This window comes from Amaranthus tricolor, chromosome 1 (assembly GCF_026212465.1).
Source record: "Amaranthus tricolor cultivar Red isolate AtriRed21 chromosome 1, ASM2621246v1, whole genome shotgun sequence".
NCBI lineage: Eukaryota > Viridiplantae > Streptophyta > Magnoliopsida > Caryophyllales > Amaranthaceae > Amaranthus > Amaranthus tricolor.
The window spans coordinates 15,518,705-15,541,880 of NC_080047.1; the positions used below are offsets into that span (position 1 = coordinate 15,518,705).

Below are 23,176 nucleotides of genomic sequence, written 5' to 3' on the forward strand. Positions count from 1 at the left end.
ATTTGTTGCAACCATCACTGTCATCAAACAATCTTTTCTTGTTTTTCAATTGTACCAGCTGGAGTACTGTTTATCTAATTCATACTATAAACCACATTTTCTTTTATGCTACTAACTACCTGTGAAGATTAATAATGGCTGATCTTGTTTACATTCATTGTTACTGCTTTTTAATCTGTGTATCCTTATTCTCTCTTTGACTATGACTATATGCTTAGTGTTGTGGTTTGATTGCTCCAATTCTTTTTGAATGATGTCAAAAGGGGGAATATTTGACACAAACTTAAATAATGCTTGAGTATGCTTAGCTCTGATTACATCTATTATGTTGGACATTAGGATTAAGGTTTATGATTCATGATCTGATGATTGTTTATTGCTTGCTTATTGTTGCTTATTGCTTGATTGCTTGTTTGCTGTGATTGTCAAAGTATAGTTAATCTATTGTCAGTATATAGTTAACACCTTTTGTTAATGCTTGATGCTCTGATGCTTATGATCAAGATTGATTTATATTGCTCTGATAATAGAATTTATTTGATGAACTGTTGCTCTGATGACTCTGATGATGAATTGTTCTAATAATTGTTTTGAATGTTCTGTTGATAGGAGTATAAGATATATGCTCTGACTATATGATTAATTGTTCTGATTTCAAAGTTATTACATTTGAAATACTTAGTGATTTATGTTAACTATTTTTGGAAACTATTTAAAAACATATATTTTATATTGTGTTTTTATACTATATGGAGTAAACTGTGTTGCTATGATTGCTTGGTAAATTAAATTGTAACGAGTTAATTTACTAAGTTATGTAGAGTTGTTTTAATCTCTGACATGCTCTATAATATTGATTTTACTCTAATTTTATTTTAAGTTTGTTTAAAAGTTTGTCATCATCAAAAAGGGGGAATTTGTTGGACCTCTTGAGTTTTGATGATGACTACACTTTATTTAAACAAATATGTTTTTGTTTTTAGAGATTATGTGCAGGTCGATATCCGGTCGTAATTATGATCGTTGATAGTACCTATGACTTAGTTCATGGAAATGTACGTGTCAAAAGGATCCGAAAGATGTTAGAAGAAGTATATTGCTTGGGATGTAAAATGGAGACAGCAGGTCTACTGTTCCTAAGTTAGATGTTCTAACAAAACTGGAAATTGGAGACAGCGCACTGTTCCTGAACTGGAGTCAGCCTACGTTAACTGGAAATTCTGGTTATTTATTTATAATTATTATTTTTAGTTAATGTATTAAATAAAGTTGATTTGTTGCATTTATTAATTATTATAATTAATTGGCAAAAAGTTTTCTAAAAATTACTTTACGTATGAGCCTCTAAATAAAGATCCTTTATTTTAGGATCTATATTTAGTAAATAATGGATTTGCTAAAAATAGAAATAGCGGTTGTTGAATAGGTCTTAGCTATTATTTTTAACCGGTCTTTATCTTAGAAAATAGGTTATCATTCCTATAATTAGTTAGCATGTAACCATTCTTCTTAAGTATAATCGTTTCTATAAATAGCATAAAGTTCCAGCCGTTATTATGGGAACAGGAACTGTTGCTGAAGAAACTGCTGCTTAAGGGAACAGCGGTTATTGCTAAATAAACGTGGGTTTGAATTGGTTAAGTTTAAATGCTTATTTTAAGATTAACCGTAGGAAGATTTGGTTATTAAAATCCACATTACTCCCATGATCTTTTTGATTGATGAAGGAATAATGGGTTGGAATATTCCTTTTTATTAGGGATTTTAGCTCTATAAATAGTGGACTCGGTTATTCATAAAAACTTGCCTTAGTATGAGCCATTAAATCATACGTAATTTTGGGAGAATTTTTGCAAGAAAATTTTGTTTTTAAAATGCCAATTAATTTATAATATTTTCTTGTGCAACTCATTGATTTTATTTTTAGAGAATTTTTATCCTTTGTAAGGGTTTTTGAGAGAATTTGTAATTAGACTCGGGTGAGTCTAAAGGGAAAATTAGATAGCTTTTAATGAAGCTAGAGAAGAGATTAGCTTTGAGTAAAGCTACGGAGAAAGCTTCTAGTGAAGCTAGTAGTGAGAATTAGCTTTTAGTGAAGCTAAGTTTGTTGCTTTGAGTGAAGCAATTTAAGAGAGAAGAGTTGGCCTAGTTGATGCGCTTCGAGTGAATTAAGATGTTTAATGTAATTGTAACGAGTTGCCTTAAACATAGTGGAGAATTTAGAAATCCCGATGGGTCGTGGTTTTTCCTTCTATTTAGGCCTAGAAGGTTTCCACGTAAAAATCGTTTGTCTCTTTTTTAATTATTTCGCTCTAAGTTTAAGCTTTATTTATTTTATTCAATTCCGCAAAAACAGGGCAAAAACGCTTAAACTAGTAACAACAACAATTCACCCCCCTCTTGTTGCTGTTCCCGTTTCTAATTGAATCAACACTCGACTTAAAATCTGGTTATCACCAGATACGTATGAAGGAAGATGAAGTGCATAAAACGACTTTCCGAACCCACGAAGGCCATTATGAGTTATTTATGAATGAGGTATTTAAACCCTTCCTTCGTCGATTTGTTCTTATCTTTTTCGATGATATCTTGGTTTATAGTCCGACTATGGCCGATCATGTGCAAGACTTAGCCATTGCACTAGAAACCTTGGCCCAATATCAGCTCTATGCTAACGCCAAGAAATGTGAAATTGGGAAGTCTCGAGTGGCGTATTTGGGTCGCATCGTGTCCGGAGAAGGAGTGGCCGTGGATGCCGATAAGATAAGAGGCATGCAGGAATGGCCCCTTCCACAGAACTTGAAACAACTCAGAGGGTTCTTGGGACTAACCGGCTATTATAGGCGCTTCATACGCAACTACGCCCATATGGTCGAGCCTTTGAAACAGCAGCTACGAAAAGATCAATTTAACTAGAATACGGAAGCAACAGCCGCTTTTGAAAAACTCAAAGCAGCCACGCTATCAGCCCCTATGTTAGCTATACCCAACTTCACTATTCCGTTTGTTATTGAAGTCGATGCATCAGCCCAAGGTGTGGGAGCAGTGTTAACACAAAATAAGCACCCTATAGCTTATTTTAGCAAGGCTCTAGGACCTCATGGGCAAGCTAAATCCATTTACGAGAAAGAGTTAATGGCAATCGTGTTGGCCGTGCAAAAATGGCGACATTATTTGATTGGGAGACACTTTGTGGTTTGGACAGACCAACGCAGCCTCCGTTTTATCTTAGAGCAACGAGAAATCGGCACTGATTACCGAAAATGGGTGAGTAAATTGTTGGGCAACGACTTTGAGGTGCGGTTCAAGCCAGGTATCACAAACAAAGCCATTGATGCCTTCTCACGACATCTACAGTTCATGGCCATCCATTTCAATGCCATCACAGCTTCCTCATGTACCGTAGATTGGAGTGTGCTGCGTCAAGAACTTGAGAAGGATGTGACCTTGCAGAGACTTAAGAAGGAATTGGAGAACAATGGTGGGGAAATAGCAGGGTATTATGTCCATCACAATCAGTTATTGTACAAAGGTCGGATTGTGATACCCAAAGATTCGACCCATGGTTGATAAGTTGTTATTCGAATATCACATGTCTGTTTTGGGAGGTCACAATGGAGAGTATAAAACGTACCTTCGGTTGGCCGAGGATTGGTATTGAGAGGGTATGAGAAAAACCGTAACGGAGTTCGATCGTCCTCCCAATCACGATGGAGGAAAGCCGTCTTAACATCCAGCTACTCCAGCTCAAGGTCATAATGTGCTACAATTGACAATAGCACACGAATAGAAGTATGTCGAACCACCGGTGAGAGTATCTCCACAAAGTCAACCCCTTCTACCTGACTGAACCCCTTTGCAACTAGCCTGGCCTTAAAACGAACTTTCTCAGATTCAGATGACCCTTCTTTCTTCTTAAAAATCCACTTACACCCTACAAGCTTTCTCCCCTTTGGTACCTTCACAAGTTCCCACAGTCTGTTCTTGTAAAGAAACTACACCTCTTCACCTATTGCAGCAAGCCATTGCGCCGACTCACTACAACTAATTGCTTGTTTATACGTGGCAGGTTCATATGACTCTACATCATCGGCTACACTCAATGCATAACTTGTCAAATTCTCAACAAAGCAATTTCTTCTTTCCATCTCTTCAATCAATCTAACAGGCTTCTTGATAACTCGTCTAGGCTTCTCAAGAATAGTGTCAGATTGACTAGATGACCCCTGATTACTTTGCTCCACCTCCTCCCCAGAGGTAGGAGAAGTTGGAACAACCTCAGGTTCAGGAGTACTCGGCACTGGAACCTCAGCATCATCATCAATAAATTGCACTCGAGGTAAATCAGCAATGGATGACTGATGTACCTCAAGTACTCCATCTGTCTGCAGCAAGTTCTCCCCTTCCTTTCCCAGATCAGAAGACTCCGAGCTCTTCTTGGAATACATGGTGCTCTCATCGAAAGTGACATCCCTACTAAGAATGACCCAACCCTCCGAAGGTGAATAGATCCTAAACACCTTCACACCATCACCGTACCCAACAAAACACCTCGTCTTGGCTCGTGGATCCAACTTACCCTCACTAACATGATAATAAGCAACACAACCAAAGATCTTCAAATTAGAGAAACTAGGAAACTTACCACTCCAGATCTCAAATGGGATTTTGAAGTTAATTATCGAATGAGAACCCCTATTGATGATATAACAAGTTGTCATCATAGCTTCACTCCAATACCTCCTCCCAAGCCCTGCATTAGAGAGCATGCATCGAACTCTCTCAAGCATTGTCTGATTAACCCGCTCTGCAACATTGTTCTGCTGTGGTGTCATCCTGACGGTATGATGCCAACCAATACCCTCACCTGCACATAATTGATTAAACTCCTCTTTGCAAAACTCTAGCCCATTGTTTGTTTGTAGCTTCTTGATCTTCTTACCCTGTCGATTCTCCACCAAAGCATTCCATTGCTTAAAAGCTTTGAAGGCCTCATCCTTTGATTTAAGCAACCTAAGCCATGTGTATCGGGATTTGTCATCTACAAATGACACAAAATAGCGGAAACCTCCCATACATTCAACCCTAGATGGACCCCAGCAATCTGAATGGATATAATCGAGCACTTCATCAGTAATGTGAGCACCCTTGCTGAACTTTGACCTGTATTTCTTCCCAAACACACAATGCTCACAAAATTCAAGGTTGGCAACCTTGATCCCGGATAGTAGACCCCTCTTAGACAATAGCTGCATCCCCTTCTCCCCCATATGACCAAGCCTCATGTGCCAAATCTTGGTCATCTCATGGTAAGATACTGATGCACAACCCGCAGAACTAGACAGTGTGACACCTTCAAAGACATAGAGGATGTTCCTCTTGGTACCCTTAAGTACCAACTCCGAACCTCGATAAATGGACATCTCCCCATCTGAAAAGGCTCCATTGTACCCTAAATCATCCAAGGCACCCAACGAAATCAGATTCTTCCCCAAAGCAGGGACATGCCGCACCCTAGTCAATGTCAACTTTCGCCCATCACTAGTCCTCAATCTCATGGATCCAATACCCGTAACCTTACAAGGTGCGTTGTTACCTACAATAACATTACCCCCATTGCAAGACTCATATGTGTCAAACCAATCACGACGAGAACTCATATGGAACGAACACCCCGAATCTAGAACCCAATCATCAAAAAGATCTCCAGACTTAGCAGAACTCACTAATGCCAAATCTTTCTCCGAATTATAGTTCTCCTTTGGTTTTTCCTCAACTATAGCAGCTTGGGACTTGCCCTTCCTCACCGGACAATTAGCCCTAAAGTGAGCCGGTTCTTTACAATAATAACAGGTCTTCCCCGCAGTCTTACTAGATCCCTCATTGCCATTTCCAGCACCCAACTCAGTATTGTTGCCCTTGTTAGCCCCTTTCTTCTTTTTAGATTTTCCGGACTTAACAAACAACCCACTGCCACTCTCCCCGTTATCACCTATAGCTTTCTGACGGAGTTCCCTAGTATAAAGTGTTGCCTTCACTTCTTCTAGGGTCAGGGAGTCTTTATCAACAACAAAAAACTTGACCTACACTCATCTTCTTTAATGGTGCTAGCTAGTTTGAGTCACCATTAACAACAGGGAGTAGCCTACAAGTTACTTCTTCCTGTGAAGAGCAAGATTCACCCTGTGTTCCACGTGTCTCAAATTAAGGCTGGCCACGAAGCTTCCTTCAATCCAACCCCAATTCCCACTCAGCTGTCTCCATCTCTAGAATTGGTGGTCGAGCCTGAAGTTGTGCCAAGTATACAACAGCATTCCATTGCAGTTTAGATGCCATAGAAGTCTTGATCTAATGGAAAGGGTTGCCTAGCACAGAAGCTACGTGGGAGCGGTACCATAGCATTTTGTCTACATTTCCGGACTTCCACCTTGAGGACAAGGTGCAATTTGATGGGGACGGTATTGTCATGGACCCAACTGCACCAAGGCCCAAGATACGTCACACATACACCAGGAGGAAGGGACAATACTGACATTCTATTTTGGGGGAATCTTTCTGTTATATTACATGCTGAGTTGTACTTTTAGGTGGGTTCTAGAGTTATGTACTTCCTTTAGATAGTCAAGGGAAGGTAGATCTTTCTCATGCTTATAGTACCATTTGGAGTACCTTTGTAGAAGTTAATGGGCCACTCGAAGAGCTCAGGGGAGTATAATGCTCTCTTATCATAATACAAGCATTCAATCCTTTTCTCTCTCTTTTCTTCTTGCTCGCTGATTTCTAAATTTCTTTCTCTCTATTCTCTTTTCTGTCTTATACTGTTACAGATTGATTCGTGCCTACCATATCAATGTGATTAGCGAAATTAAAGATAACAATTATCTACCACCAACAACGGGATCACAAGCAGAACATTAATATGAATTATATGAATAGTAATCTAAATTACAACCTTTGATGACTTGGTTGATCAAATGGGAAAGTTTTCTTCAAAATATCATCCGGTCTAACAATCTCTTCACGTATTACCAATCAGATCAATCGTAGTCCGTCAAATTAGTCTACGTATACTAAATTGATCCCATGTATGCTAATACGAAAAAGATGAACAATTTACTCTTTTACTTTATTAGAAGACTAGATATGGAGTAATAGAATAGTGTATTCAACACAGTCCATCAATTTCTCAACCCTCTATATATAAAAGATATATGGTCAATGATAAGAACGCACTAACTATATCCCAATCCAATAATAATCTTAGACCGAATCAATATACTTATGTGTAACCTCTTAGGATTTGAAAACTTAAATTATTGTCTAACTTATAGGCCTAATTATAATATTTATCCTCTAGCAAGTAAATAATAATTACGAAAGCACCACAATTTTAATCCATAACATTTTCCTAAATATATTTATTAATTGTCATGATGTAGGACACAATTTCTTCAATATCCCACTTGTCCATAGACAATATGGCAATCCCACAATTCCATAGGTTGCTTAATGTTAGAATTTGACAACATGTTAACCATCAGTGTTACACATGTTCCCGAAATTCTCTTTCTTAATCAGCGACTTTGAATTGATAAAATAATGATGAACTCTTTAATCACCTGAGCATGGCCATGCATTTTACAATTCTAATTCATCAAATAACCTAGACATCAGTCCTATCTTGATAGAAGAACTTATTCAATCTTGTATAACCACTTAATCCTATTGCATTATGATCAACTCGAAAATTTCCTTTCACGGCGCGACGTTTGACAGTGTTAAAGTCAAATCAGTAATCACTCATATTAGAGGAATCCCTAAATATGATATGATAATTCTACGAGTGGTGCAAGTTTATCAAATTGTAAACATTATCATTTTTCACAACTCAAATTCCTTCAGTCAGGTCTTGTCTTAGTTGGAGAAAGTACCACTTTCAGTAGGTAAAGGTTTTGGGTTTGATTCTCATTTAGCCCTGCCTTGTTTTCAGCCTAACATGCAATTAAAAAAAATTTTAAAAAAAAAAAAAAAGAGTTGTTTTAGAAGTTCTTACAAACCATCGTTTTTCTTATTTTTTGTGGCCTTAGAGATTTAAAATGTAATTGTTACAAACTAAGGACGTCCCCTCCCTCCACCTCAAGGAAAAAAGAAAAAGACACTGAACAACTAATTTTCGGCCTAAAAGGTACATGCTTAAAAAGGCTTTAAGATCATAGTAGACCCCTTGATTTGTAATCCTCGTGACACCTTGACTTTGAAATTGATTTTGCATTAGGTCCTTGGCGTTTAGCCTTTCCTAGTTCAGGAAGAAACGAGTAGAAAAGAGAGGAAACAATTGGAATGGTCAAGAGAGAGCCTCAAACCAATAGGCAAGTCCAAGTTGGACACAAATGTGTCAGTATGAGCGTGGTGGCAAAAGATAATTTAGGTTTTGTGAAATTTGTTGTGGCGTGCAAGTCGGCTTTGGTTGAATCTTTTAGCTGCCAAGCAGTGAAAATACTTAGCTGAAGGTGATGCAAGGTGTAATTTATTTCCTTCAAGAAAAAATGGAAGCGACTATTTCATATAGCTCATAATTGTGGATTCACTTTCTCATGTCATAGAGAATATCATAATGTTGTTTTTCATAACCAAAAGCACAACAACAATGTCAGTCTTAATCTTAATAGATTATGGTCGGCTACATGAACCAAAATATTCCAATGGTCGTCCATCTGGATTCTTCTTCTCCATTCATTTCGATTTCATACCATTTCACTCTGTAACTCAAAAGCCTTCATATCCCTTTCCGCTCATGCCTTTCTAGTGAGTTTTAGTCTTTCTCGCCCTCTTTTTAAGTCCCCTGAGTTCCAAGTTTCTATCTTCTTATCGGTTCTCTAAAACCCATTCTTTGCACACCAGTTCGCCCTCGTCTTTGCACATACCCAACCATATCAAACAATTCTCTTTCATTTTATCCTCAACATTTACAACTCCTAAACTCTTTCTTATATCTTCGTTTATGATTCTATCCTCTGCTACTCCCATCTTCCTACTATAATTCTTTCTAAAGGCTCAACATTCTGATCCATATGGTAGCTTTGTTCAAATGTTCGTACGATAGAGGATATAATATGATCATATTGAATCTGCTAATGACTCACAATCAATTACCATATCCCTTTCATTCAAAATAAGAAAAAAGAATTTACTAGCATCTTTTAAGAGTGGTCAGGATTAAGGAAGCACAAAATTTGGGGTCAGTCAAGGAAAGAAGAAATCCATGTCCTGCTGTGCTTGGTGAAAAAAGAGATCAGGAAGTTAGCTAAAAAGTATTGCTCTCAACCTGGACTACAAAAATACTAGTCATTTAGGTTTATTGGCATAGAATTTTATTTTAATCACAACATATGAGCAGATATTGCTAAGAACCTTACCAAAAAGTAGTTAAAAGATGAAAGAAAATTCTTACTGTGTGAGAAAAACATCGTTGAAAAGCTGAACCTGAAAAATTAGAATTTATGTCAGGATGGTATTTTTTCGAAAAAAACTATGGTTGATGAAATACATACAAGAAAACAAACTGAAACATACAAAAGATAAAACTTCTATTTAGAAATATTATGAGTGTTGATACACAAACAGATTAAAGCAGTAAAAACTCTATGGACCAGAAGTATCAAGTGGTTTCAGCAAAATAACAAACAGCCACCAAACTTGTATGCTAGATTAACAATACTACGAATATAGAAGCTTCCAGAACAAAGCAAAGTAATTACGAACCAGAATATTGTGATAATTTGTTGGCTTGGTGGACCACGAAATTCACTGTTGATTCGATGCTCTAGAATCCAAACAGCAGCTCCCACGAGTAAAAAAAAGGCTCCAGTAACACACCACATCTCTATAGTAAAAGGTTTGAGGAATGCCCAGGCACTTGATTTGACTTTTCTTAGAGGGGCAACTACAACTAATCCAGATTCCATAAATGGTTGAGTGAAATCCACTATCCTAGTCCTGTTTGTGACAATTGTTATGTCTCCCACAGCTGCATCAAATTTCTGATTAAGAATCAAAAGCAAGTTAAAAATTTCAAAAGCCTGCAACATGTTGTTATGGGCTCAAACAACTGCAAATGTATAAGCAAAGACTTTAATTTAAAGTCAAATGTTTATGTTTTCTGTCCATCATTACGCAAATGATGTTGGTAAAAGAATGGTTGCTGAGTGGAAAGACAAATTTCTGATCTCTTTAGGGTTGAGTTGGTTAAGCCAATCATGATATTAAAGGATGGAAGACACACTTGCATTAGCCATGGAACAAGCATGCATTGACTATGAGAGAAAGATGATCATGCCACTTGTAGTCCATCGGTGATGGGACCAGTTGTGGTGCAAAGAAGCCATTTGACGAAGATGGGAAGCTGAAGTAATGCTAGTTGGCAGGAGCAACGACTCATTATCGTGTTAGCAATGATCGGTTGCTACGTTCTGAACGGTCTGGTGTGCAGCACAATGCTCAGACAGCAGTTCATACCCCGCGGCCCCAGGCATTAGCACATAGCGACTGTTCGTCGGGGTTCAAAGCAGAAAACAGCGGAGCCAGAACCAGGCAACTACTCGACACCAGTCTAGCAGCAACTCATCGCCTAGTCTGGAGTGGGTAAGCAATCTAGCATACTTTGTCTTCCAATAGAAGTTGTAATTAGTTAAGGAATCTTGGTTTAGTAAGGGAGTTTTTCCTATTAGCTATATTCCTTGTGCTAGTTTTGTTTTATTAGAATTAGTTGTACATTTAATTCATAATTATTTAAGAGTATAGAAGCAGTACTTCTACAAGATTCATATGCTATTAAGACTAGACAAAAAGGAGCTAATCTATGAAAGTCAAAATGCAGAGTTTATGAGCCACTGAGAATTCGTTTTTAATTTTTTTGTTCTGTAATAAAAACTCAAGAGAAGGGGAAAATTCCAATTTCGATCAAACTCTTGTGAGTTTCAGTTAGGTGTAGTTGGAACAAGTAAATCTAACAATTTAGTAGGTGAAGTCATGCCAAAGGTATTTGGGAGATTTTCAACCGTTGGGCAAGGTTGCTAGATCCGATCCTCCACCCCACCCCACCCCCTCCTCAGAACCCCGCTTAGGTGGGATTCATTGAATGGAATTGGGGTAATGGAATGTGTGAGTGTAGCCACAGACTCACAGACGTCAAAATCCATGTCTTTAACCGTTTGTTTTTTTATTAAATCCAGTCTACGTAGTAACAACTAGTGGATTTGCATAAACGAACCGGTGCAATCATCACATCAAGCAATGAATCAGATGCCTCATTCAATAAACAAATGTATCATAATGTGAGATCAACTGAAATAATCACTGCCAAATTGTTAGTACTTACGTTATCAGCAACGTCATAAACAAGATTGTTGAACTCTGGATTTCTTATGCCATCACCATATAGCACATAGTTATGTGGAACGGGATAAGGAAGCAGTTTAAGAGCAGCTTCAAAGACGTCTATACAGAATCCCTGAACTCCAGGGGGATCCTTGTCTACAGAAACAAATTCCTTATAGCTCACACGATTGGGTACCGCAATCTGTAGCGGCTTACCATTATTAGGAAATACCCATCCACGAGGAACTTCGCTGACTTGACCTGGCCATATAACACCACTAAGACGTTGACTACTTGCGGACCTGTTTGGAGGCTTCGAGTACAAACTTTCAGGAGTTACAACTGAAAGACCAGAGTAATTTGACCAATACCCAATTTTATTAGAACCAGTTCCAACAATATTCAATATGTCAAATGCCGGGTGAATTAAGTTCTTTTCTGAATCAAATTGAATATCCCCCGACAAACCTGTGAACTTCGTTTGGAGCAGTATCTGAAGCAATTGTTGGCCTCCTTGGGAAACACGAAGGGACGATTTGAGTACACTTCCATTAATCATCGGGTCACGAAAGAAAGTTAAGTTACCAGCCTGGTTGAAAAATGAATCAAGAGCATAGGCAGCTAACCAAACAGAATCATAAGCATAAAAAGCATAAGAATTAAGGCTGGAGTTCCCCACATATTTCAAGCCCTTCCATCTCGACATAAAATCATGTTTTTGGTCAGAATCTGTCGTATGATGGCGTAGAGCCAACACTCCTTGTATTAGATCCATGGTACCAGAGTCATCAGATCCAGCGCTATCAAGAACGGAAGGAAGCCAATCTGTAGCAATCCAAACATAGCCCTTGCCCATCATCCCAAGAGACTTTGCAACAGAAAATACCGTCAGACCAGAATCAGGATTCACATGAACAATAAAAACTCGAGATTCCATCAAATTGACTTGAATTAGCAAATCATTTATATCATTTCTTGAAGCATCTGGAGCAAAAGCAGCCTTGTACGAGATCTTGGAACGCTTTTTAGCAAGAGCATCTCCTAAAACTGATACTCCATTTCTTCCGTATTCATCATCCACGAATATAGCAATTACCTCCCTCCACTCGTAATGCTCAATCAGATCAGCGATAGCATACATCTGAAAATAATCACTCTGTATCGTACGAAGAAAATATGGGTATTGAAGTGCAGATAGAGTAGGATCTGTTGCAAGAGATAGTAAGGGAACATGAAGCTCATTAACAACATGAGAAATAACATGAGCAATGCCAGAAGATTGAGGACCAATTGCAATAGCCACGTCTTTCTCCATTAGCTGCAAAGCTATACGATAAATAAAATTTTGTCAATGTTTTTTGCCATTCTATCATGGAGGAAGAATGAATTTTTCGGGCTTTTACCAAAAGGAATAAAAAGCGCATAAGATTGTGTCATTCTTGCATTCTTAGCATTCAAGAAACGAAGATATAAATTCGACATCTAAAACATAAGAATATCATTTATCTTTGCTCTTAAAAATAAATCTTATACCTTTCATTTGATCATCCCAAACTTGTACTTGAGAATCTAACCAGGTTGATGAATTTGATTTGGTGTTTCAGTATATCAAATGAAGTTATTTATACATAAATATTCAAAGTTAAAATCTGATGATGGAATACTACATCTAGATTATCATACTCATTATTTATTTCAAAATATGGTTCATAAACGGAAAGGAGAAGTAAGACAATGTTTTCTTGTATAGTGAAGAAATGAAAACAAACTAAAAGAGAATATGTATCCAACATGCTCCACGCTAAGAAACTCAAGAAGATTAGGCTCAATTTATTCAATGTCTAACTTTAATACCAGCTATTAACAGTGTCACCAAAAATATCATAGCAATGTGGCAAAGGGAGATATTTGATAATCTAACCGCTTATTTGGTAGTCGGTATTAAATGGTGCGAATGGTAATGAAAATTTAGTGTAATTTTGGTAAAAATCTCTCCACAAATCTAATGGAAATGCTTATTCTCCACAAATTAGTGTAATTTTCTTCACACAATTCATTCTAATGCATTACTATCTGAAAATATGATATTGGGTGGTAATGAAAAATTATGAACAAAAAAAATTTTTTATGATTAAAGTTTCATTGCCATAAGAATGGCATGGTACATATCATAAAAATTTACGCTACAAATCATTCTCTTTACCACCGTCTAGTACCATGAAAAATACATAGCAACATCAATCAAGTGTAGTATATTTTAAACCACAAGTAGTATGCTTATCAGTATAAAAACAAGCCTTCATGATAGAAAATACCATATTCATCCACAAAAATTGGGCCAAATCCCACATCAATGACTGAACTTTTCCCAACAACGGATTAATTCGTTATCAAAAGTCGAATTCAAGCCCCAAAACAACACTTAAGTGTACTCCACAAAAACACATTATTACACATAACAGTGATCAATGATTATTCAAGACTAAATATAAATCCTCAAGTTACAAAAATTACCTTCCACAGTACCCATGAAACCACTGCAATTGGTATCATGAAAAATAATGTTCAATGTTGTTCCTTGTAATATGCTGGAATTGGAATTGATGCCACCAAGTGCAGCTACCATTGCAGGCTTCACTGCTCTTCCGATAACAGAATTGAAAGTAAAAAGAGCACCAATATTCACAATCTTTTTCCTCGATGAACTAGTAGAATTCCTTGCCCGAGTTTGCCCCCAAATGGGTCCCACTCCCACCATAAACAAGATGAAAATCACCATAACTCCCCTCCAAAATACATGTCCATGTCTTCTATTAGGGAAGAACCCTAACCCCATGATTGAAAACAAAATGAATTATTAAACCCTCAAATCATATCAAGAATTCACCTGTATGCAAAATTTTAAGCTATCAAAATCAGTTACAGTATAAAATCACAGAAAATTGAAAACCCATTAGTTAAAAATTACTATATGGAATCCCTAAAAGTACAAGAATCAAATTAACATAAAAAATCAATTAAAATTTAAGAATTTAGCAAACAAGTTGTTTGCCTAATAAACAAGCATCTGGTTCCTTGACACTCAAAGCAGAACTGCACACATTAGAATATAAAAATGCCAAAAAATTTGTCCTGTTTGTGTAGTAAATTACCCGGGAAATCAATTACTTAATAAAATAATGCAGAAAAAATAGTGTTGTCTCATTCAAGGAAGTAGTCAACTGTATAGAAAAAGCTATGCATTATTATAAACAAAAAATGGTAAAAATGATTAAAAATGAGGAGTAGACCTAGTGCTAAAAGGCTACTATGATTATCCCCATATTATCATCATATTCCTTGTATTCTGATCATATCTGTGTATTCTAATCGTATAAACTATGATATTATGCCATTTTTGAAGAAGATGCGGCAAAAAAATCCTAAACCGAAGGTAAAAGGAAGAAAGATACCTCAAGCCTGAAGGTCAAGAATGAGCAGAAGAATTCAAGTAAGAGCAGAAGATGGTTAAGCATATAGTTGTAGTGAATAGTTCCAAGACATAAGGAAAAGAGAAGTTGGGAATAATTAAATAAATGGGGGTAGGCCAATAAATTCCAATAGTATCAAGATCATTTATTTATTTTGGGAGAAAAAATAAAAAGGATGGTAGAAGAAGGGGCCAAAGGCAAAGGCAAAGCAGCCTGTGGATTGTAAAGGTTTAGAGTAATAGTCTTGTAAACTCAGAAAAGAATTATTCATATTCTTGTTTAATTCACTCACCTCTCAAAATAATTTTAGCTCTTCTAAAAACCAAAAAAAATAAAAATAAAAATACTCTCTTCATTTCATTTTGTTCTTCAATTTCACAATATTTTTCATTTGAAATCATTTTATTCTAATCAATAGAATTTAAGTATATATACTCTAATCTATATATATTAACTTACATTTTAATTCTCTATGTAATGTGCTTGAACAAAACTTTATATGTTTGATGGGTATTCTATCTAGTTGATGTAGCGCTTAGGTGGAATAAGACTTATACGCAACCAAGATGATGTGGAATTGAGATAAAAAGATATATGATTAGGCAATAGTTAAAACTTAAAAATCTTTTAATTACTAATGACAATTAATGAATTATAATTAGTTAGAAAATTAGAACTTGAAATTCAAACTATTTATTTTTAATTTTTAATTTTTATTTAAATATATCAAAAAAAGATTTTAAAAAAATTATTAATAATAATAATAGAAACTCACTCTTCCCATCACCAATTACCAATCACTAGCATACCCCTCCCTACCACCGAAAATTTGAATAAAATAAGATTATTTAACAATTTAATTCAAAAACTAAGCTTTGTGAAAACTTAATTCTCAAAATAAGCGTCCGTACATCCAAACCTAGCCTTGGAGTAAATCGTTGTTACTAACAGCAAAAGACAAAAAAAAAATAAAAATAAAAATAAAAGTCATAAGTCGCTGTTACTAACAGTGACTTAGGGAGTTGACCAGTCAACTCCTTAAGTCGTTGTTAGTAACAGCGACTTTAAGGTTAACTGGTCAACTCCTTAATCTCGTAGGTTGGAATGAGGAAGTAACTGAGAACTGGAAACTTAAAACGCATTAAGTCGCTGTTATTAACAGCGACTTACTCCAAGGCTAGGTTTGAATGTACAGACGCTTATTTTGGGAATTAAGTTTTTACGAAGCTCATTTTTGGAATTAAGTTGTTAAAACATCTTATTTTATTCAAATTTTCCCCTACCACCACCATATGTCTTATTATCTTGATTTTTGGGTGGTTATTTTCAAAGGATGGCCCAAAGTGGTAATGGTGGGTTTATACTAGTTGAATGGTGGTTGTGGTGGTCATGAATGGAGATTTTGGTAGACGGTGAATGGTGGTTGTGGTGGACATGGATGGCAGACAATATAGGGCAAGTCCAAAAATAATTTCCAAAACGTTAATTGTTGCATATGATGGGGAACGTAGTTTAGGTGTTGTGGCCAGGAATGCGAGGGGTCAATTACTCATGGTTAGTGTTTGATGTGTACATGCGAGCTGGTCTGCTGAGTTGAGTGAACTTCATGCGGCTGCCTATGGGATGGGGATTGCTCTCAGGTTGGGGTACTCTCACATTATGTAACAACTCGACTTACCGTTGACAGAGTAAACAGGGTCATCACCGGGATTACTTCCCAAGAAAACTCAAATCTCAATTTCAAAACTTGTGCAAATATAACCAACACAACCAAATCCAATATACACTTAACATAATCCTAATACAAAACTAAAAAATCCCATGTGCTCAGCTCAATATGACATCCTTGGAACTCTAATCAACTATGCTATCCCATCGTTCCCGACCGGATTCGATCTGTATTCAAACTAAAAGATGAAAGCAACAGAGAATCAGATTAAACTTTATGAGAAGTAACAATCCAAAACAACAAGACACAGTAATTCAAAACAGAAATTTAAAAGCAACATCAGTTTCCTAGATCTATATGCGCACAGGAAGTCTAGTTGAGAGGTGCCCCATAGCTCTAAGGCTATGTCGCTCTAGGGTGAAGCTAGTCAATATCTGAATGACAACTCGCCTCAAAAATAGGGAGTAGGGAACAATGTTCCTCAACTCTGTCAATGACCAGCTCACAAGCCCGATCCATTGATCATATCATAATATCAACATAAGCAGTCACAACAACATTTATCTCAACAAATTTTAATTTCGAAAGAGTTTCAATAAAATTATTTTCAAGAAGTGTAGTCTGGCCAGACCCCTTTAAGGGATTGTTACTACTCACCAAAGACGCTTCAAGAAGCTAAGTCCGTTTCTCCACGATCACCAGAAAGGTTCCTCGATGACTTTGTCTTCTGAAGCATAACAAACATAACATCACAACAAAGCGTTCGATACTACAAACTAGGTTCATATAACTCATTGCATCTCCTCCTATGACTGCATCTTAGTTCAAACTTCTATTCTAATATTTCTAGCTTTTAAAGATTGCGCAAGATTCTAACTTCAATCCCCAATATATCATCAAAGTATTATAACCATGCTTTAGACTAGCTTATACTCTTGTAAAGATCATACGTCTCCACAACTCCCTTTGTATTTCCAATTCAAACACTTCTATGTTCTTCTAAACTCAAAACCAAGAATATTTAAAAGAATCCAAGACACCAAAACAAGAATAACAAACTATCCAATTAGAAAACACAGCTAATTTATCCAATCAACTAATGATTTCCACACGAACTCTAGATTCTTTTAAGAACATTCAATCATTCAACATTTATCCATTACCATAATTTTCTAAACTAATATCATGATTTCCAACAATATATCCCAAGGTCTTCATTTTCACTATTCTAGTCTCTACTACAAGATCCTTATCTTCCAATTAAACAACATATTCAAAAACACTAACTAATCAAAACCAAGTCATTAGAGTAGTCTCTTACTAATATTATAATCCACACTTAAATTCTCATCATCACATAACTTACTAGTAACACATTTCCCACTTAATAACTTACTACTAAATTGGATTGTCGTGACTTGGATAATATATTTGTGAGGTAGACCCCACTTAAAAACTTCTTTTTTTTTTCCTTGTTTTTTGCTCGAACGCTGCATCCATATTCTTCACTGCCTCTAAATAAATTTGGTTGGCATCACGTTTAGAATTCTACTAAAATAATTATTTTTATTTGGTTAAGAAAATCCTTAATTAAGTAAACATGATTAGAATATGTTTAAGAAAATTAATATCAAAATTTTATCTGAAAAGCTAACTTGATTACTATTTAGGTAAAAAAAATAATGGATTGGTTTATTTAGTTTACAGTAGAATCACATAACATACTTTTATACTAAAAATTAATATCAAAATTTCATTTTAATTACCTTCACCATCATTATATACTCTAACTAGGACACGTATCACTATAATAAGAAAATATTTCCCACCCCAATCTACTATTTAAGTTATTTTAAGTAATTTTTTAACTTTAATTTTATTTTCATCATCATACTATTACCATCATACTATGTACTTCAAGTAGGACACATATCACAATAACAAGAAAAGTTTTTCCACTCCAATTAAACTATTTAGTTTATTTTAAGTAGTTTTTTATCTTTAATTTTATTAATTCATCATATTATATATATACTGAAGTATAAGCGACTTGGACGCGTGTCGTTTAAGAAAAGTTTTCCCGTCTAATTCTACTACTTAGGTTATTTTAGGTAATATACTAAAGTATTTCTCTGGTTTTTATTAGTTGTTACAGATAGTAACAGATGAAATCACTATTTGTAACAACTAATAAAAACCAAAGGAAGTAGGGGATTAGGACATTGTGAAAGATTGAAAAAAATAAGATAAATCAATTTAATTCCAAATGTAAGATTGGTGAAAACTTATGTCCCAAAATAAGCTTCCGTACGTCCAAGCCTAGCCTCGGGTAAGTCGCTGTTAGTAACAGCGAATTAAGAAAAAAATAAAATAAAATAAAAAGTTGAAAGTCGCTGTTAGTAACAGCGACTTAAGGAGTTGACTGGTCAACTCCTTAAGTCGCTGTTACTAACAGCGACTTTTAGGTTTATAATTTTCCAGAAACCTTCTTCTTCCTCACTTCATTTCGCGATTTTGTTTTTCACCCGCAATCTCTCTACTTTCTCCTTCTTCATTCCAACCTTGTAAGGATCTTCATTCGTTCAACTAAAGTCATCAAGTTTCAAGTTTGTACCAGTAATTAGTGCTGTAGTCTTCCTAGATCGACCTAAGGTAATTTTTTTTGGTTTTTTTTTCAATATTCGAAAAATTAGGGTTTGTTGTGTTTTAATCAACTTTCACATTAATGTAGGTTGACAAGCTTCCAATTACGTAATTCTTCTTGATCTACAGCTAATTGAGGTTCGTTTTTATTATAAATTTTTTCATTTGGTGGTGATTTTAAAGTGTATGTCATGTGTAGTGGGCATTTACACTTGAGCTCTACGATTATGTCAAAAAGATAGTTGTTATTTACATTGATCCTCACTTTTAAAAGTTTGTTCCAGAATTATTAGTTGAATGTAAAATGTATAGTGGTCATATATTTATGAACTTGATGGTGATGTTGATTTTTTATGTGTTGTTGTAGAAATGGCTTCATTTCGTGTCACCGTTGTATGCTTTTGGAATGGTTCAATTCGATCAACTAGTAATAATGTTAAGTATGTTGGGGGAAAACGTAAACTGTTTGCATGCAACTCATACATGGATTTGAATGAATTTAAACATTTTATATGCTCTAGGATTGGCATTGACACTACAAGAAGTACTGTTAATTTAAGTTTTAAATACAATCTGAGTGGAGATTTGTTAGCTTTTCCGGTTGAGGATGAGAAGGTTATAGATGCAATGTGGGAGTATTCAAGGTCTACCCCTAGTCCTTCTTTAGAGTTATATGTAGAAGAGGTACCCCTAGGGAACGAAGATGTGAACGTAGTGGAAACAAATGCATTTATGAATATAACTTCTTCTGCCCCTTCTCATACGCCCTTCCCCACCCAAGAAACCGAAAATCCCTTTATTCCATCTTCCTCTTATCTTTGTAATGAACCCAATCAAGTTCAATTTCAAGTCTCAAATGATGTTACTTTTAACTTACAAGATACAAATGAGCCTTGGGATGATGTTAATAGTGAGAGTAATGAATTCCTTGAGGCTCCTTCTGAGGACGATGTGGGTGTTGACGAGGAGGCTCTAGCTAATGACATGACCTTAGGAAACATTCCCACAATCGTCGCTCCTACACCCTATGCACTGGTTCCCCCTCTAGATGAACACTTTGAGGACAACTCTTGGAGGTCTTGGGATTGTGATACAACCTACACCGACGAAGGAGAGTTTCAAAAGGGTATGATGTTTGATTTGGAATACCTAAGTCCAGGAGGATCGCGAACGAGATGGACGAAGGATCGCGGAGACGGAACGCTTGTCGACGGTGTGGTATTGACGGTCATAATACTAGAACTTGCACGTCAAGGTAAATAATATCTATATTTGAGTATATAAAGTAAGGATTATATAACAAACAAATACACATTTTCAGTACTTCTTAATTATTTGTAGATTACATAAGGCTTACTTATTATTTAATTGCAGGAGAGATGGATCCAGCAGCTCCAGGCCCTCTGGACCCTAGTGTCCTTACGATGCAGGCGAGTCACAGGAGCAGTGTGCTATGGGATGTACAGGTCATTGAGCTTACCCCTTTTGAAATTATTACTTCATAATACTTTAAATTGAAGCTAACGTAATATTTTGATTTAGGTGTCCGATACGGAAACCATATACACCAGGCATCCCGATTCAGCTCCATGGGCGATTGACGCACGGATCGTCCCGTACCTTCAGCTTGCGAGATTGCATGACTTCCACCTGATCGCGTACGGGAGAGTCGATCGGGCGCTACTCACGACTTTAGTCGAGCGGTGGCGCCAGGAGACTCATACCTTCCACCTACCTATAGGTGAGGCTACCGTCACGTTACTTGACGTAGTTGTGCTTACATGGCTTCCCATCGAGGGACATGCCGTGTGCATCGATGCACGCCAGTTCGAAAGCTGGCAAGACAAAGTCCAAAGAGTATTAGGAGTGCGACCTCCGGCTGAGGTAACCAAAGGGAGTAGCCTGCGCGTAACATGGCTTGCACAAAACTTCTCGCAACTCCCTGAAGGTGCTGATGACGCCACCGTTGAGAGATACGCTAGGGCGTATCTCCTTTATCTAATTGGTGCTGTCTTGTTCTCCGACAAGACTGGCAACCGAGTACAACTATTGTACTTGACGTTGCTTGATGCGCCATGGGAGGTCATCTCCGGGTACAGCTGGGGTTCGGCAGCCCTAACGTATCTGTACAGGAGACTTTGTGAAGCTTCACAGAAGAACGTGAAGGAGATCGCTGGTCCCCTGATTATTCTACAGGTAATAATAAGTTATAATGATTATTCTACAGGTAATAATATTGTTGTACCTCTTTTACTTACTTATAATGGTAATTCTTAGCTTTGGGCATGGGAGCATGTTCTCATTGGTCAACCGATGAGGAGTGTGGGTCGTGGTGCATTTGCGCCACCACTGCTTCCTCCCCCGCATGTGCCATATGGATCGCGGTGGTCCTTTGAAAGACGAACAAGGACCCACACTGGATCGGGCGTGGGGTTCTACCGCGATCAGCTCGATCTATTACGTGCTGACCAGGTAACAACTTCACCACAACTTGTTTTATAAGTATCAAATTGAGTAATTTATTAATCGAATTTTCACGTTTAGTTTCTATGGGACCCTTACCCCGCTGAGGCATACGCTACATTGCCTCAGCACTCGGGCATATTGTCAGGGGCGTGGAGAGCATCTGTACCTCTGATCTGCTTCGACATGGTCGAAGTGCATCTCCCTGAGCGCGTACTGCGCCAATTTGGGATGGTACAGGGCATCCCGCCTCCATGCGACACAGAAGCGGAGCTCCACCACTCTCGCAAGGGTCGGGATCCCAAGAACCGGCTAGAGGTCAACTGGCGGCATGTCGCTCGTTGGGAGCACAGGCTAGATCTGCTTGCCCAAGGTGCGCCGATCGAGGCTGCAGGCGCACCTACTACGGCGGATTACATGCCATGGTTCCTCTCAATTACTCGCCGATGGATGACACCACGAGGTATCTTGGCGGCATCCCAGTACAATTCCGTAGCACCGACGATGACACACTTTGTAAGTATTCTTCAACTTTGATTATTATCCATACAACTTACACTTTAAACATTTCATTAATAATTAAGTCTTACTGCAGGCACAGGGCATTGCATCAGTCATCGGCTCCTCCCAAGAGGAGCCCGTACGGGAGATTGCCCAAGGCATACTCCTAGGCACGCAGTTTCAACACTTCATTCCGGAAGTAACTTCGACCCACACCACTACGTACGAGTACGAGTCATCTGCTCATCAACCCGACGTTCATCTTGAGGAGGTTGACTTAACGTGTCCGGACTACGGTGTCGGGTCCTCACAGGGTGCCACATCATCACACTATCAATCCCCTCCCCTACCCGAGCGTCATGCGACTGCATCTTACTATCGTAGGAGGCGTCGTAAACCGTCACAATTAGATAGGGTACAGGAGGAGGATTAGCATTACAATAGTTTTGTAATTATTGAACATTTGTACATACTCATTTGTAACTGTTGGTCTTTTGTGTGTAAATTGTAACATATATGTACATGTATATATTTTTACCGTAGTATCACACGTTTATTATGAGTGAATTGATGTTAACTACTTAGACTTTTGGGCGATGAATCATCCCGCGAACAATGCAGCATAAATTTAATCAAAAACAAACATACAATCATATTCAAATAAGAATGTTGCTATTCAACATTCAACACAATTTCAAGCAAGTTCAACAAATCCAAATCCAATTACATACTTCATGCATTAAGTTAAACTAGCGTCCGTAACTAAGAAGGCTTAGTTAACTTTCTCATAATTCTTTCAGTCTCTTCTTTTCTATGTGCCATATCATCCATTTGTCTCTTTAGATTAAATACCTCATCTTTAAGCTCTTGTTTTTCCTTCTCAAGCCGTATTATTAAGTCTCTCTGCCATTTTGTACCCTCCGGAGCAGACCAGCGAAAGTATGTGCATCCTAATCCGTCAGCCAAGTAGAAAGGGCAAGCAACAAATTCACGCCCTGGGTCGAAGTCGCTCCAATCAGTATTAATCTCAACTTCATAACCACAATCACAAAGC

The 23,176-nt window shown here is 37.3% G+C and overlaps 1 protein-coding gene across 1 annotated transcript in view; it reads right to left on the minus strand.

Annotated features, from left to right (window-relative positions):
* Positions 1 to 15,088, minus strand: part of LOC130805661 (glutamate receptor 3.4-like) — a 28,323-nt gene extending 13,235 nt beyond the window's left edge. The window contains exons 1-5 of the mRNA XM_057670444.1: positions 14,829 to 15,088; positions 13,891 to 14,263; positions 11,378 to 12,702; positions 9,763 to 10,040; positions 9,452 to 9,483 (exon numbers count right to left, since the gene is read on the minus strand). Of these exons, the coding sequence (XP_057526427.1) occupies positions 9,452 to 9,483; positions 9,763 to 10,040; positions 11,378 to 12,702; positions 13,891 to 14,212 (1,957 nt within the window). The 5' untranslated portion in view covers positions 14,213 to 14,263; positions 14,829 to 15,088. The remainder of the gene's footprint in view (positions 1 to 9,451; positions 9,484 to 9,762; positions 10,041 to 11,377; positions 12,703 to 13,890; positions 14,264 to 14,828) is intronic.
* Between the last annotated feature and the right edge of the window lie 8,088 nt (positions 15,089 to 23,176).